The sequence below is a fragment of the Melozone crissalis genome, unplaced genomic scaffold (assembly GCF_028551555.1).
Source record: "Melozone crissalis strain CALT ecotype California unplaced genomic scaffold, PUWL_Pcris_2 ptg000023l_1, whole genome shotgun sequence".
NCBI lineage: Eukaryota > Metazoa > Chordata > Aves > Passeriformes > Passerellidae > Melozone > Melozone crissalis.
The window spans coordinates 14,616,204-14,631,097 of NW_026535801.1; the positions used below are offsets into that span (position 1 = coordinate 14,616,204).

General features: G+C 38.4%; 1 protein-coding gene across 4 annotated transcripts in view; it reads left to right on the top strand.

Moving 5' to 3' along the window:
- SPATS2L (spermatogenesis associated serine rich 2 like) overlaps window positions 1–14,894 on the top strand; it is a 75,930-nt gene that overhangs the window by 45,156 nt on the left and 15,880 nt on the right. For all 4 annotated transcript variants that reach the window (XM_054277827.1, XM_054277825.1, XM_054277826.1 and 1 more), the window contains 5 exons: window positions 1,529–1,637; window positions 5,102–5,151; window positions 5,598–5,838; window positions 7,704–7,904; window positions 8,314–8,449. In XM_054277827.1, coding sequence (XP_054133802.1) covers window positions 1,529–1,637; window positions 5,102–5,151; window positions 5,598–5,838; window positions 7,704–7,904; window positions 8,314–8,449 — 737 coding nt within the window. The remainder of the gene's footprint in view (window positions 1–1,528; window positions 1,638–5,101; window positions 5,152–5,597; window positions 5,839–7,703; window positions 7,905–8,313; window positions 8,450–14,894) is intronic.

The following is a 14,894-nucleotide window of genomic DNA, read 5'->3' on the forward strand; positions in this document are numbered from 1 at the left end:
ATGTGCTGAAGCCAAGCATGAGCCTTTTGCAGTTCTGAAGCTGAGTCCAGTAGGCATCAGGAATCTGAGCTGTCCCATCACTGCAATGAGAGAGCATGCCATGACTCCTGGTTTATGGTAGTATACAGGACAGGGAAACACAGTCGTTGGGGAGTGGGGTGCACATACTACAGGAAAATTAGATTTTTTGGTCATATCTAAGAACTTAAGTGCTCTCAATCACCTTCTGATGTCCCCATTGATGGAGACTCCATAGGGATTGTCCTTCAGCACCTAACTGGGCAGCTAAAACAAGGTAGTGTGAATGGTTTTGCCATGTGAGCTGCCCTAGTGCTCTTAAACAGCTCTACCTTCATGTATCACTTTTTTGCAATTATATTTCACAGTACAATAAAAAGACCACACTGCTTCACAATTAGCATGATGGCATTGGGATGCAGTAAATAAAGTACACCCTAATCAAGGATGTATTCCTACAGAAAGATGACAAAGGAGGGTGCCAGATAAACATTTGCAGGGCAATAACAAGTTTCTGATTGTAAATACGTGCTGGATATCTTGACTCAGAAGCTCATAAAGCTAATTTGGAACAGCTAAACTGGTCTGGCAGAGTCTCTCATTTTTTATCATAGACTTTTGTTTTGCTAATTATGTTTAAATTTTTTTTTTGGTCTTATCTAGTAAAATTTTTATAGCATTAAAATAAAATAGCAACAAAGTTTCATGTAGGTATTTGCTTTCAGTTATAATATATAGGGATGAGAAAATAAATGATAATGTGATTCCAGTTGAAATATTTTATTAAAACATCATTAGTTGAATTCCATTTGGTATCAATGGATACTGACAGTGTAGCAGTAGCAAATATTGTGAAGTCTAAGAATTGCATGCCAGAGTCATCTGTGGGTGTAACACCTCATCCATCAGCAGTTTCCTGAAGGAAGCGTTTGGCATCCCATGTCCTTTGTTCAGGATTTTGTTACACAAGCTTCCTGGTCACTTGTATATGGAACAGCAAACTGAAATAATGTTGAGCAGCCAGTAGAACTTTTAAAAATTATATTGTTCTCTTTTAGCTTCCGACTGTTTTCAGATGCCAAAAAATCATCAGTCATAACTTTGATGTAGCAAGGCGATGCAAGAGCCTTGTTGAAGAAGTTGTGTGCTCACTAGATTTGCATAGGTAATATGTCAAGACACTTGGCAGCAAATAGACCATTTAGGAAAGGAGCATAAGGCCAAAGTCTGTCAGTTGAATTAAGCTAGAATTCTTCTGCTGTGACTGAGAGTTGGATTTGTTTCCAGGATTATTGGCTACCAGTTCTATGATTTGATGTCATGAAGAAACCAATTATTTGCATGGCTGGGTGAGGATAGGATGGGCATTGTTTTGTGCAGATAGATACATTGCTGTGTGCTCGTGAGCACCTCAGTGTAACAGGTATTTATATAAACATGCATTGGCACAGGTACCTTATAGTCTAAAGGAGTACAATAAATTCATGTGATTGTCTTCCTTTACTTACAGATCAATGCAATCCGATCAATTGTTCCGAACAAAAGCAATAATGAGATAGTTCTGGTGTTGCAGCAATTTGATAACAATGTAGACAAGGCTGTTCAAGCTTTCATGGATGGTGAGTACAATGTACCTTTTTCACTAACGCAGGAGGGATTCAATGACATGCCAAGTATTTGTTGTCTCTAGTGGCTCAAAATATATTCTGTAGTTCTTCTGAAATCTGATGTGTGACACTTGTTAATTATAAAAATATTGATCCTCCTGGCTGCATCTTTGCTTCTTCATAGTATGAGATTGACATGGTTGTTCATCTGTTCTACCTGACTTTGCTGCTGTTCTTGAAGCCATTCTTACTGAAGACCTGCTTCTTTATTCTGCATGAAAGTTAATGCTTTTTAAAGTAATATGTCAGGAAATTATTCACTATTGAAGACCTAAGTACAGTAGCTAAGAACAATTCAGGATAGTTCTGAAGCACATAACCAGGCCCCTAAACCCCTGAACTTGATGCATACATTGACATTCAAACCTCAATCTGAATTTTGCAAATAGTCTTGACATTTATAATGGCTGAACCAAGACTCCATTGAAAGTTCGAGCCATTTAAACCTGGATCCATGTTTGTATTTTGCGTCATGAGACCACCTCTAATGAAAGGTCACTTGTATTTTAATATCACTTTTCTGGTAAATATATAAAGTCAAGTCTTTTGAACTTTCACCAGAATCTGTGAGAAGCCCTTTGCCGAAGTAATGGCATACCATGAGCAATCTTTTTCAAAATTTTTGTAGCTTGGGGTTACATAAATGATAGTAGAAGTTTGGTGGTCTCAAATGGCCCTGTAGATCTTAAAAATGCCTCATTTTTGCTATCTCAGCAAGTTGTTTAATTCATGCCTATTTTACTTCAAAATGAAGTTTGAGTTTGATTTGGAATAACTTACTAAAATGCATCAGTCAAAAAGTGTCATCGTATACTAGGAATTACCAATATGCAAAAAGCAGATGCAAGCAAACTGGAGTATTTATAAATGTTTCAAAATTCTTCCACCAGATCTATATGATTCTTTTTGCTTCAGGCAGCTGCACAGACCGTTACATTCTGAGGGATGTATTGAAATTGCATTTGTCTGTGCACACACACACAGAAAAAGGGAAGTGTGATGTATCCAATTAACAATCATTTTTTTTCCTGTAATGTATGTCCTGAGGAAGGTAGTTGGAGGACTTTTTGATGACTATTCACTAAGTTGCTTTCACTTTATTTTGTAGTAAGTCATCATAGCTTGCATGTGGCTTATGAATTGTTTCCAATGGCTCCTCAAAAGAGGAAGTTGTTTCATCACCTGCTGTAAGGAAGAAACAGGGCAAGCAATAAGCTTTGCAAGAAGTGCAATGAAGTCATGAAGAAAAGCAAGCTGTTAGACCTGGGTTCAGATGACCTTTTTTTTGAACTTCACCAGTTCATGATTAATGTTAAGAAGTCTTTGTGAGGGAGTGTATGAAAATTGCTAATATTTGTTATTGTCTGGAAAGAGCAGAAAAGGTACATATCCACATAGCTGCTGCTATGGATAGAATAAATAACTGAAATGTTTTTTCACATGAATGACAAAAATTGCTAAGATTGAAATAACACTCGCTGAAAAGTCCTGCAATGATAAAACATTGAGATGGCCATGCTGAGTGGAAAGGTTGAGCTGCCTCCATGCAGTGCTCTCAGAGGTGCTGCTTGCTGAATCAAGAAATATTCATATTTAGTTTCCAATCTTGCTTCGTATCTGGAGTGACATTTAGGTGATCCCTCTGTTACAAATTTTATTCTGTATGTAAAATTTGATTTAAATGAAAGAGGGTTCAAATGTTTTATTTGCTATGCTAGTTTATCTAATTAAGCATAACCAGAAGGTCTGTTCAGCTGCTTTGTAGATGTGTTCGAGAAAATATACTGGTGTATTCAAATGAGGGCTTTGGGACTTGGACAGTTAGTGCATTTCCAATTGGAAGAGAGGATAGTTGGATGAATCCCTAAAGTAACTCTCAGCATGCATAGTATTCACAGGGAAGCTGAGGGAAGCAAAGCAAAGACACCACCAGCCAACACAAGAAGGGTGTTGGTTGCTACTGTGAAAACGGTTATCAAAGCTGTCACATGAAATCACATATTTTCAGCAACATGGAGTAAAATGGGGAGCAAATGTTTATTACTTGATACAGAAACATGGTGCCTGTCAAAAGATGAGGTACCTTTAGGGGAGGGGCTTGTACTTACATAAGTGTGTGTTTAACTAATTGTAAATATGTATATAGTTACACATGAAATAGAAGTTGTCTTAGCCTTCTATCTGCATTGTCATGTCATCTAGCAAATAAAACATGGCTTTGATGGATTCCCTGCACATTTTTTCACAATTTAACAGATTTGACTTAGCAAGATAGGTAATCTTTCCTATTGTGTGTGACAGGCTCACCAGATAATCTTGGATCTGGCTTATTGTGATAGAAAAGTAATTTCTGTACATCTGAAAACCTCACACGTGTTTGGCTGAATACAGGTTGGCAACTCACGGTGGTCTGAAAACAGCAATTCTTCTTAATACTAATATCAAGATTTTGCTGAAAGGATTGAGAAGAATGGCTGAGTATGAAATCCACTTGAAAAGGCAAATAATTGAGTATTTACTGGATTTGTGAAGTGATGGTAAAGTGATTGTTAAATGCAAGCAGAAGACCTTTAATCTGCTGGCATTTAAAAATATTATTGTAGCAGATGCTGCCATAGTAGTTTGGATGACAGTTCAGACTGCAGGCTTACCATGAGATCTATTTTCAGCATTAGGCTACAGGAGAACAAAATGATGATGTTAATTAGAAGGAGAAGAGTTTTCTTCTAACATTGCAGCAAGCACTGCTCTGACCAAAGCTCTGCCTGCTTTGTTCCATAAATTTATCTAAGCAACTCATTATTTAACAGGCAGAATTTCAAGTATAACTGTAATTACTGTTCAGTATAATTTTTTTATCATTCTTTTCTGCCAGGCCTAAGTTTACTGCATTTGTGTGATGCAGATTTATGCAAGAGTCCACAAAATTACTCTTTTGTATGCTAATTCTTTACTTTTTATACTCTTATGTCTTCTGAAGATGACAGGTAACACATAGAAAATTCGTTATAAAAATGCCAGAAGTTTTTAAAACTTTTGGATGCTCTAGAGTCAAGGTGGACTATTTAACATACTCATTGTTGACTCTGGGTACTGAGATACTTTCCTTTTCAGGCAAGAGATTTGTGTTGATTTTTCTGGGTGTTATGCTAATGTTTTAAGTTAGGCACACAATCACTTTGAGCAATGAAGTCCATAAAAAGCCAGTAGTGCCAAGGAGACCATCCACGATAAGTAATGAAATCAAAACAGGTAGCTGAGAAGAAGAAAGGCAGCAGTGTCCATTTTGTTCCCCCCACATAAGAGAATTCACAACAAATTGAAATGCTCCTCAGCTAGAAGACTAGAAACTGATCATGAACATGTGGTTCTTTTTCATAGCTGAACTTTTGTTGAAATGTTTTCTCTTCCTCTAGGCAGCGCAACTCAGGTTCTAAAGGAATGGAATATGACAGGGAAAAAGAAGGTAAGAACTTGCTCTTTAGAGTCAAGGCATTTAAATGACTTGTCAGATGTCTGTACTTGAATTGTGCTACTTTAGGTCAGTACTTGGCCTTTTCCATCACAGGTGACTTCATTCACACCTGTAGACAGTACTTGAAAGCAAATGTGTGTGCTGTTTTTAATCCTGTTCTTCTGTCAGTGTCTCACTAAGCCCAGTGTTCTGAACAAATTTCTGGGACAGCAGAAATTTGCTCAGAATTTCCATGAATTTCCATGTACCTGGATGTGGGACCCTGGACAAGCACACGACAAATCCCAAGACAGCCCATGCACAAAAACACTTTTAATAAGAAGCTGTATCCTGGATAGTCACAGCCACTTAGAGTGCTCAATTTACTGATTGTATTTTGAGTTTGTACAATTTGCATTGAGTGATTGTCTCTGTTCTTGGGATATTTCTCCATTTAGAACAATAGGAGAAAAAGAAGCAAATCTAAACAGCACCAAGGCAATAAAGATCCTAAAAACAAGAATAGTGGACCTGAGAAGGCATCTCAAGAGCCTCAGCAAATAAATGACTGTCATATGAATGGATGCCCTAAGGACAACTCTGGCCGTGGTTCAGCCAATCAGAAACTGGAAACCACTTCTCCTGAGAACAAAGGCTCTGGATTTGCAGGGTCAGCACTGGACTGTCCAGAAATCAAAGGTCAGTTTGTCTGACAGAGAGCACCTTTGCAACTGGCAGTAGCCAAGCCTCCATTGACATGAACACCATGGTATTTTTATTGCCATGAAGATGTTGTAGAGATGTTTTTGTGGAAAAATAATGCACATAACTATGAGTGTCATGCCAATAGATTAATATCTGCACACTGTTCATCTTGTAATATGTTTCCTTGCAATATCTCTTTCTTCTCCTATAGACAGCCCAGCTGATCCAGAATATTACAGGTAGAAATATAGAAAAAATGCAGGGTTAGAAAATGGCTTGAGTGTCAGATTGTTAGCAAAATTACTAAATCCCTCATGTGGGGTGAAGATATCTGAGCACTATGAGTTTTTGGCATATTACTGGATTTCTTTATCGCTTATTCCAAACTAGTCCATTTTTTTTTTCTCATCTTCCATACACAGGCTAGTCATAGTAGACCTCCACTAGCTTTTCTTAGCAGGGAAGGGAGGGCCTTTGTGATGTGGAAAGACATTTTGATAGCCTTTTAGTACATGCTAATTAAATGCAGTAAAAACAGTTATGCACGTTAACAACAAATTTCAGAAGATCATATCTTAGGGACAGAACCTGAAGAGCCAGGGTTGAACAGGTTAGTGGCAATTCTCCCAGAGGAGAGTTCCTCAGTGCATGCAAGACGGCGTTGGCATCACAACTTTGACGTGTCCAGAGCCCTGCATTACTGGAGTTTCTTGCTTTCACAGATTCACAGGTTTCTTTGACTTCTTTCATTACTTTCTTACATACTGTTTTATGCAAGATACCTTTCCTGGTTCTAGACTCAACCTTTTAAAGCCCTTGAAAGCTGATTTAAAATGTGAGCACTGATGTTCCTCCTTGTTCCTCTGGTGTTACATGATTGCCATTAAATATATCGAGATGTGCTTTCCACCTGTCCTAATGCCCAGCCAGGGCAGAAAGAAGTCACTAGTTGATATGCTGTCCCTGTCCATATGATATCCCTCAATCCCAGCAGTGTTTGTCCCATTCCATGGGCTGTAATCCAGTTGTTAATCTGACAAATCCCTTTTCTCCAGACAGCATGCATCATCAGTTGAATAAAGTGATGCATAAAAGGCATCTTCAGAATGAAGAATCATTCATTCATTGAAGTGAGTGCAAAAATTAGAAAAATGGGTTAACACAACAAATCACTTTTTATGCTTGTTTCCTTAACTAAAATTCACAGTGGCAGTAAGAGCTGACCTTGCCTGTCAGTTTTCACAGTGATGCTTTGGCTGCTTGTTCCTCTCTTATGATGCTAGTATCTTGAATCCCTTTGAAGTTTTGGAAAGAGGAAACCAGGTTGTCTTGTGGCAGCCAAACAGGCTCAGGCATTGTTACCTTATCCCTCTGAAGCTGTTGAACCCAGGAGCCTAATCTTTGACTTACTTTCATTTCCTGCTTGGTTCCTCTTAGCAGCAGCTTTTGATAGAAATCTGTAGTCAGGCAAGGTAAGTATTTCAGGTAGGAATGTTTAGTCAGAGCTTCTAAAATGCTTTTAGTAAAATTAGGAATATTCTTTGTGTGCTATATATATGCATATATGGACAAACACTATAATTGATAGCATGCTTTTTATGTTATGAGGTGTTTTCCCCATTGGCATGAAAGAGTTGATTTTTTTAATTGAGTTTTTCTTTTATACACTGTTGAAATAAGGAAGTTTTCTAATTAGTGTTTAATTACCAAAACAATTTCATTTGTTGTCATAGCTCTCTTGAGGTTTTGTAGAATGTGTGCCAGGAGAACACCATAAAGTCATTCTGACTTAAAAGTAAGCCTTCATACCTTTCTTAATCTTACAACTCCCTGTTTTCTTCCTTAATGCTTTATTGCAGACAGAGAACGAGAACGCCAGAGAGTATCTGTGGAATCAAGCCCAAAGACTGTGAATGGAGTAGAACAGCACGAGCCCCTTCAGTCACCAGTGCAACTCCAGTGTAACCTAGGCAGGCCAAAGTCAAAATCTTCCTCAGTTAAATCACCCAGTGTGTCAACCCAACCTGAAACAAAGACAGATGATTCAGTCAAAAAAAGAGGTAAATTTGGTTTCTGGTTCCTGTGTTCTGAGGTCAAAACCAGCTGAGGCTTCCAGGAAAAAAACCTCTGAATTCACAAAAGTTAAAAAGAGATGTGTTGGAAAGTACAAGCAGAATTATTTAAAGAATGAATTAATTTATGCTCTATTTAACATATTAAACTGAATAATTTGAATTAATAATGCCTTTCTAATATTTATTTGATTTGGGGAATGCATTTCAGCAAACATGTTTAGAAACTGAAGAGCACTAGGGAGGGACTATGAAAAAGTTGGATTTATGGACTTCAGTAGAATACCCATTTCATTCTAGTCTGGACAAATAATATGTTGAACTATTCCTGGTGCCTCATTCAGAAAAACTAAAACCAACTTTCTGACTACTGTGCAATTTTTGTTTTCTATTTTAGGGCCAAACATTGAAAAGTCTGTAAAAGACTTGCAGCGTTGCACTGTTTCTCTAACCAGATATCGTGTGATGATCAAAGAGGAAGTGGATAATTCAGTCAAGAAGATCAAAGCTGCTTTTGCAGAATTACACAGCTGGTAGGTAAATCAGCTGCAGGGATCCATCAGCTCCACTTAGAAAAGGGACTAATTAAGTGACTGGTATTAGTGGGGAGGGGTCACTTACACCCTCTTTGTTTGCAGCATTTGGTTTCATAAAAAAAACCCATGGTGCCATTTAAGTAATGACATTCCTTACCAACCAGGAAGTAATATATGCATATATTGTATACATACATAAAGTTCTTTGAAAAAAACTTGGATTTTTTTTTACTCCTTAATTATCCATCTTGACCTAATTATTTTGTATCAGATTCAGTGGCAGCATATATGAGCAAATGAAAGCTGTTCTAAATATCCTGTCTGGGATTTTCTGAAGTCTCTTTTACCTTCTTTAAATCTCTTCTTTCTGTACTGCATCTTTGATCTTACTTCCTTTGGCAGACAGTCCTTTACTGTCTCTTCATGTCCCATCATCTTTGCTTCTTATCCTACCATTGTTCTCTTAACTTTACCTCATAGTACCTTCTAAGTTTCCCATCCATCATTTAATTTCCAATTTGCATCTCTAATTCATTCTTTTTCCTCATTTTTTATGTCTTTAATCTAAAAAAAAAATTATAATAATTTATTATAATTTTGATTACTGCTGATCTTTAGCATGTATACCTACACCCTTTGAAAACTTATAGCAGAAATAATTGCTGTAGTAGCAAGTTGCATATTTGATATATTCTTGTCATAGAAAAATATTTCCTGCTTTGAGTTTCACTCAGCCTTGGTTAAGCACAGATGTCATATAAAACCTGTGTATTAGACAGTGTTGGAATAAAAAGAAGAAATCATGTTAAAATGTACAATAGTTGGTTACAAATCAGAGAAGAGTAAAAAACCTCTCCCCTTTAATTCAATCGCAGTATTTGTCAGTATTTTCATGAGCATATCTTATAAAAGAGCAGTAGTATTGGCAGAAGTTTGTTAACATTGGACTTCAGTGGTGTATTCATTGTCTTCAAAGATGCATCTTAAGTAACTTTAGGGCCATTGGGGCTCCACTTCTCTATGGGCAGGAAATCCAGGTGCTGCTGAGCTGATTTTGGGGAAGATTCTGGTTCACTGAGCCCCCAGTGTACTTTACTGTATAGCAGGGAGAGCTGTGTTTCTGTTTCTCCAGTGAATGTGAGCTGTGATCACCCATTGTACTAAACTCAGTAATGTCAGGATTGTTCTGGAGCCATTACAGTGATTTTTGCTGATGAACTTGCATGTAGTAACAAGATTGTTGGGATAGAAAAATTGAGTGGAGTTCATCAGCTCCTTGCACCTTTTTTTGGTCATTCTCAGAGGGGACCTTTTCTCTTAGAAAACTATAGTTGGATCTCATTTGCTGAGTAGTTCACACTCACTTTTTTATTTTTGGTAGGAGTGTTAAAAATATCTTATGTCACATGTCTCACCTTGGCTGCTGGCAGTCACAGGCAATTCAGTCTTTAAGCAATTGTCACTCTGATCACAGAACAGACTTAGAATTCTGTCATGATCTAAAAGTGCAAGAAGGTAGTAAGTTCAGAACTGAAATTCTTCATTTTTCATGTATTCATATTTTAGTTTGAAAAGCAGTAAAACGTATTGCCTAATACTGAAATACCCCAAAAGAGTTTGTAAATGCAAGTACTTAAAATTATTAAAATAGCCTGGAAAACTTTTCAATAGGCTTAATTTTATTTTGCCTCCTACCAGCTTCAGTGCCTAAATTATTGAAGTGGAGTCTGCTGGAAGCTCTAGAATCTAACAGATCTGTGGTCTGAATATTTGTGCCTCAGCATAACATTGCAGTGAGGACAGTACAATGTCAGGAGATGTTTATGGAAATCTCAGTACTGGCTATGTTGCTTTTGGCAGCTTGTAAGTCTAACATTTAGCTTTTTCTTCAAATGAATGAAGTAGATTTTTTGTTTAAATAGTGAACTGCCTGACTTAACACCTTCTTTGCTAAAATTAAAGAGTTTTCTGATATTTCTTATGATCTTGTGGCCTAAACTTTGAGGAAGATGGGCACAGCTGTTTTAATGGCTTGTTTCCAAAAACTCCCTGACAACTGCTGTAGATTTAGTGGATTTGGGTAGAAATCACCTGAACCAGTGATACATACAGCTTCAGACCTCATACAAGGATCACACTGTATTCCTGAGCTGCAGGGTTTAGTGTGTGTTTTTTACATGGGAGTTTCCTTGCTCCATAATTGAACAAAACATCCCCAGTGCTAGCAGGAGGGTAAGGTTTTAAGTGAGCATATTTATTGCTCTCCTTTGGCGTGGACTTTCACTGTGACACAGTCAACATGTCATGAGAAAAATTAAGGAATTCAGCTAAACTGTGTCTCCCAGAATCCTATGGAATAACCAAAGCAAGGGCATGATGTCAGGTCTCCATTGTGATCGTGATTCCAAAGGTTTTTCCAAGTTTCTCTCCCAGTTCCTGCTGGAGTGTGGGCTGCTTGAGATGGACAGCGGATACAGCAGTCACCAAGTGCTGCCTGTGTACAGAACTGCCAGGAACACTGGAATGAGCTCAGTACTGTAACCCCTTCCTGTTACACACAGCTGGCACCACCTAAGGGGTTTTAGTGAAGCTAAATGAAGTCAGAAGCTTTTATCTTGCATTGCAGCTGAATGCTGAAACACATACTAATTTGTCTCTTTTGGGTTTATTTTTCTTCCTTTGATAACAGTATATAAGACTGCTTTTGTGTCCTTTTTTGCTGTCAAGGTCAGAATCAAAACTGCATTGCGAGAGTCAGTAATATTTTTGAATTTCTGATAATCTGTTTCGTTTTTTAAAATCTTTCCTTATTTTACCAATCACAGACAGAATGAAGAATGCAAAGATAATATCATGTATCTTCCTCCTACTTTCAGACAGTAAATGAAACCATTATTATGGAGTTAAATGAATAGCACATGTGGCCTAGGATGTCCTGAAAGCTTCAGCAGACACATTCACAAGAACTTCTCCTTTTAACAGCAGAAACTGTTGAGTGATAGCTGCCAGTGAAAATCCATGTTTCTCTCTGGCTGATTTTTCACAGCTTGAGCTAGCCAATAGGGAAATTACTCCTGAACATGTAATATGCTGCTATTTAAAAAGTCACCTATCTGGCAAGATAGTGCATATCCTCCCACAATCTGAAAACCAGTGCTAAGGAGCAGATGTGCCGTGAACTCCTGTAAAAGCTTGGGGGAAAATGTAATGCTTACTTCAGTTCTGACTTTGTAGTAAAATGGGGCAAATAACAATCCCAGAAAGGTGTTTATTTTAAAATATTGCATTGGGCTCACTTCCTCTTTCTTAAAGAACCTCACTGAAGTTTCTGGTAACTGCAGTAATTCTCTGTGTGCTCAGAAGAAGTGATAACAGCTTGCATTTATTGAGTTCTTTTCATGCAGAAGACTCTATAGCATTTTACAAGCCATGGGCTGGACCAGCCAGGGCACTTAGCCCCACAAGAAGTCTTTTGCAGTCTCATGTGGATTGTGCTCCTGCTGTGATCCGGCACTCTGGTCACCCCTGCTCTTGCTGGGCTTTCTGTGGCATTGCTTTCCCAAGGTTGTGAGAGCACTTGGCAAAGTGAGCTGAAGGACAGTGTTCCTCAGGCTCACATGGGCCTGAAAGTTAGGAGAGAAATCTTGATATTAGCTCTTGATCCAGTATTTGTCCTCGTTGCAATTAGCTTTGCTGTATGGTTTTCAGGAACACCTTGGTGTCAGTGAGAACATGAGATGCTTCCCTTACTACTTTCATATAAAATATATCAGAGCATAGCCATGTCCCTCATGGTAGTGTAGAGCACAGAAAAGAAGGCTACCAAATACTCCTTAACTTGCAGGGGAAGGTTAAAAAAGCTAAATGAACTCTCTTCTCAGTAGAGTGCACTTGAGACATTTTTTGCCAAGCTTAAAACCTGCATGCATTAACTGTGTTCTCACTTCTTTTCCACCAAGGGACTGAATAACCATCTTGGGGATAAAAGGACAGCCCCAGGAAATTTGAGCGAAATGTGTAGAGCACAAAAGGAGCCACAGTTCCCCGTAACACCTCTTGCCAGAAAATAATTTTCACATATTGGGCATTCATACAGTCATATGGAAAACTAAAAGGGAACATCTGTTACTTGCCCATATGGTCTGCTGCCAGCCACAAATGGTCTATAGAAAACAGTAAGAACCAGGTTTAATTGTGCTGCATGCAGAACTGAACCACATAAATACAAGCTTCTCTTTTCTTTTGTATATATTGATATGTCCAGTGCTGTGTAGAGAGCATGAAAATCAACACAACTGAGTTTTTGGAGTGAAAAAATAGTTGAAAGCTTTACTACAGGCTAGATAAAAAAATGATTCTGACATAGTGCTGGGAAGATGGAGTTTGGCAATACTGACAGTTTAAAAATAAAATAGATTCAGGGTAACAATTAGAAAACATGTGCCATGTGTTTGGGGAAAATTAAGAAGTTTTCATATTGTTTTCTAACTTAAAGCAGAGGAGTGGTCGAATGGGGGAAGAAGTAATCTAAAATAACAGAATTATCTCTGTACTTACATAGTTGTGTCTGTACTGACTCAGTGTGGGGTAGGGAGCAGTGGTGCCAGTGATCAGTTGCAGAACAGTGAGAACACTCTTGCCCCTTTCTGATACCCCTGCTTGGCAAACTGTAAAGATAATGGTTTTGTGTCACCCCTAGCCCAGAATCAGTGGCATCAGATGAGAGCTACCTGTTTGTGCTGTGGTTGTTTGGAGATGGGCAGATGGCTGGAAAGGCCAGGACTGGTATTGCTTTACTCTGAACAGAGTTCTGTGCTGTTTTTCTCTCCATTTCCAGGCAAGTCTTCTGAGGTTTCTGTCTGTCTGACAGCCAGCCTTTGGTAGTCCTTTTGCTTCTTAAGTCCAGGTCAAACCCTCTTGCAGTTTTGTTGTGATGTTTGTTCGCCCATCAGTCACACGATCCAGTCCTTAACCTTGTCAGCACAGAGAAGATAAAAATAATCTCCTTGTGTTCCGGTTTCCTTGGCCCCGCTGGGTTTTCAGGTACTTCCAAAGATAAGTGCTTTGACCAAGGCCCTGCTGCCTGGGTGGTCTGGGAGAACCTGATCCAACAGCTCTGGCCCCAGGCTGGGTACTTGCCTGGAGAGCTGCAGCCCTGGGAGAGGGGCTTGTGTCGGCACTCTTCTCACGACCTCCAGCAGCCTGGGATCACCCTTGCTGTGCATTAGTGGAGAGAACAGACAGAGTTCTTGGAGCTGGGGGGAGTTATGTTTCAATGCGATACCTTCTGACCCCTTTGTCTTTTACAATTACTTACTTCATCACGGTATTTTTTAATAAGTTTGTGAAGCTGGATGAAAGAGGTGAGCTTCAGAGGTGGATTACATTGTTTCTTAGCTGTTGTCTCTATTTCATGGTGCTGCGTCTGCCCTCTTCCCTCCCAGTCATTCATAGGCGTGTTTGTCATCCTCAGTAAAACAGCACACACAAGTTTTGAAGCTGTGAGGTACGCTCTTGATTTTGTATATGTCATTTTGTACGTGTAATAGGTGACTGTCTCCTTTCTGATCTCGCAGTTGTCAGACTAATGAGAAATCTAGCTTACTAAACACAAAAAGAGAATAATTATCTTGAAAAATTTCAACTGACATTACACCAAAAAGTCAGACCTTCCTCTGAGGCAACTTTCCAATGTGTTTTTGAGAAAGTGACTTCTTTTCTGTAGCAGGAGCTCAACAACTGTCTTCTCCTTGCTGAAGTGTGTTTAGGCTAAAATATTTAACCAGTAAGGTATTAAGATACCTCAGGAATCAGGTCAGAACTGAAACTCAAATCAGAAATAAATACTTTACAACTTTGTGTAAAAATGTGCGTGATGCTAACAAGCCATGGTGCAACTCATACTAAAACTCCCAAATTGTGAGATGATGCCTTCATTTCTAAATAACTAAAATTCAGAAATGTTCTTTCAGGAAAAGGTTTTCCATGTCAGTTTTTAGCTTTAAAAGGCTTTTGTGATGAGGCAATAATTTTCTAATTGTTTGTAAAAAGATCTAAAAAGAAAATTACAAATAGGCCTTTAATTATGGTGCATTTACCAGATCACAATGTGCTGGCTGGCTGCTAGGGAGAACAGGGTTAGTGAAGGTAGATAAAAAATTACACAAAATGAACTTGAATAACTAAAAGCCTTTCAGTTCTACTAGATTGTGCTCTGTAGAGGGAAGAATTTCAGTGAAATTGATTTATGCTATCTTTTGTTTATATTCTTATTGTCAGACTGTACTAGTGATCAGAATGAAAATTCATGTAATCTGGTTTGCTGTGCAATCACGGTGCATATGCTGATATGGTAATCAAATAACCTTCAAGCAGTGTGAACATTTAAATAATATTGAGCTAATACTGGAAGAATATAATCTACTGAAACATTGCAAAATAT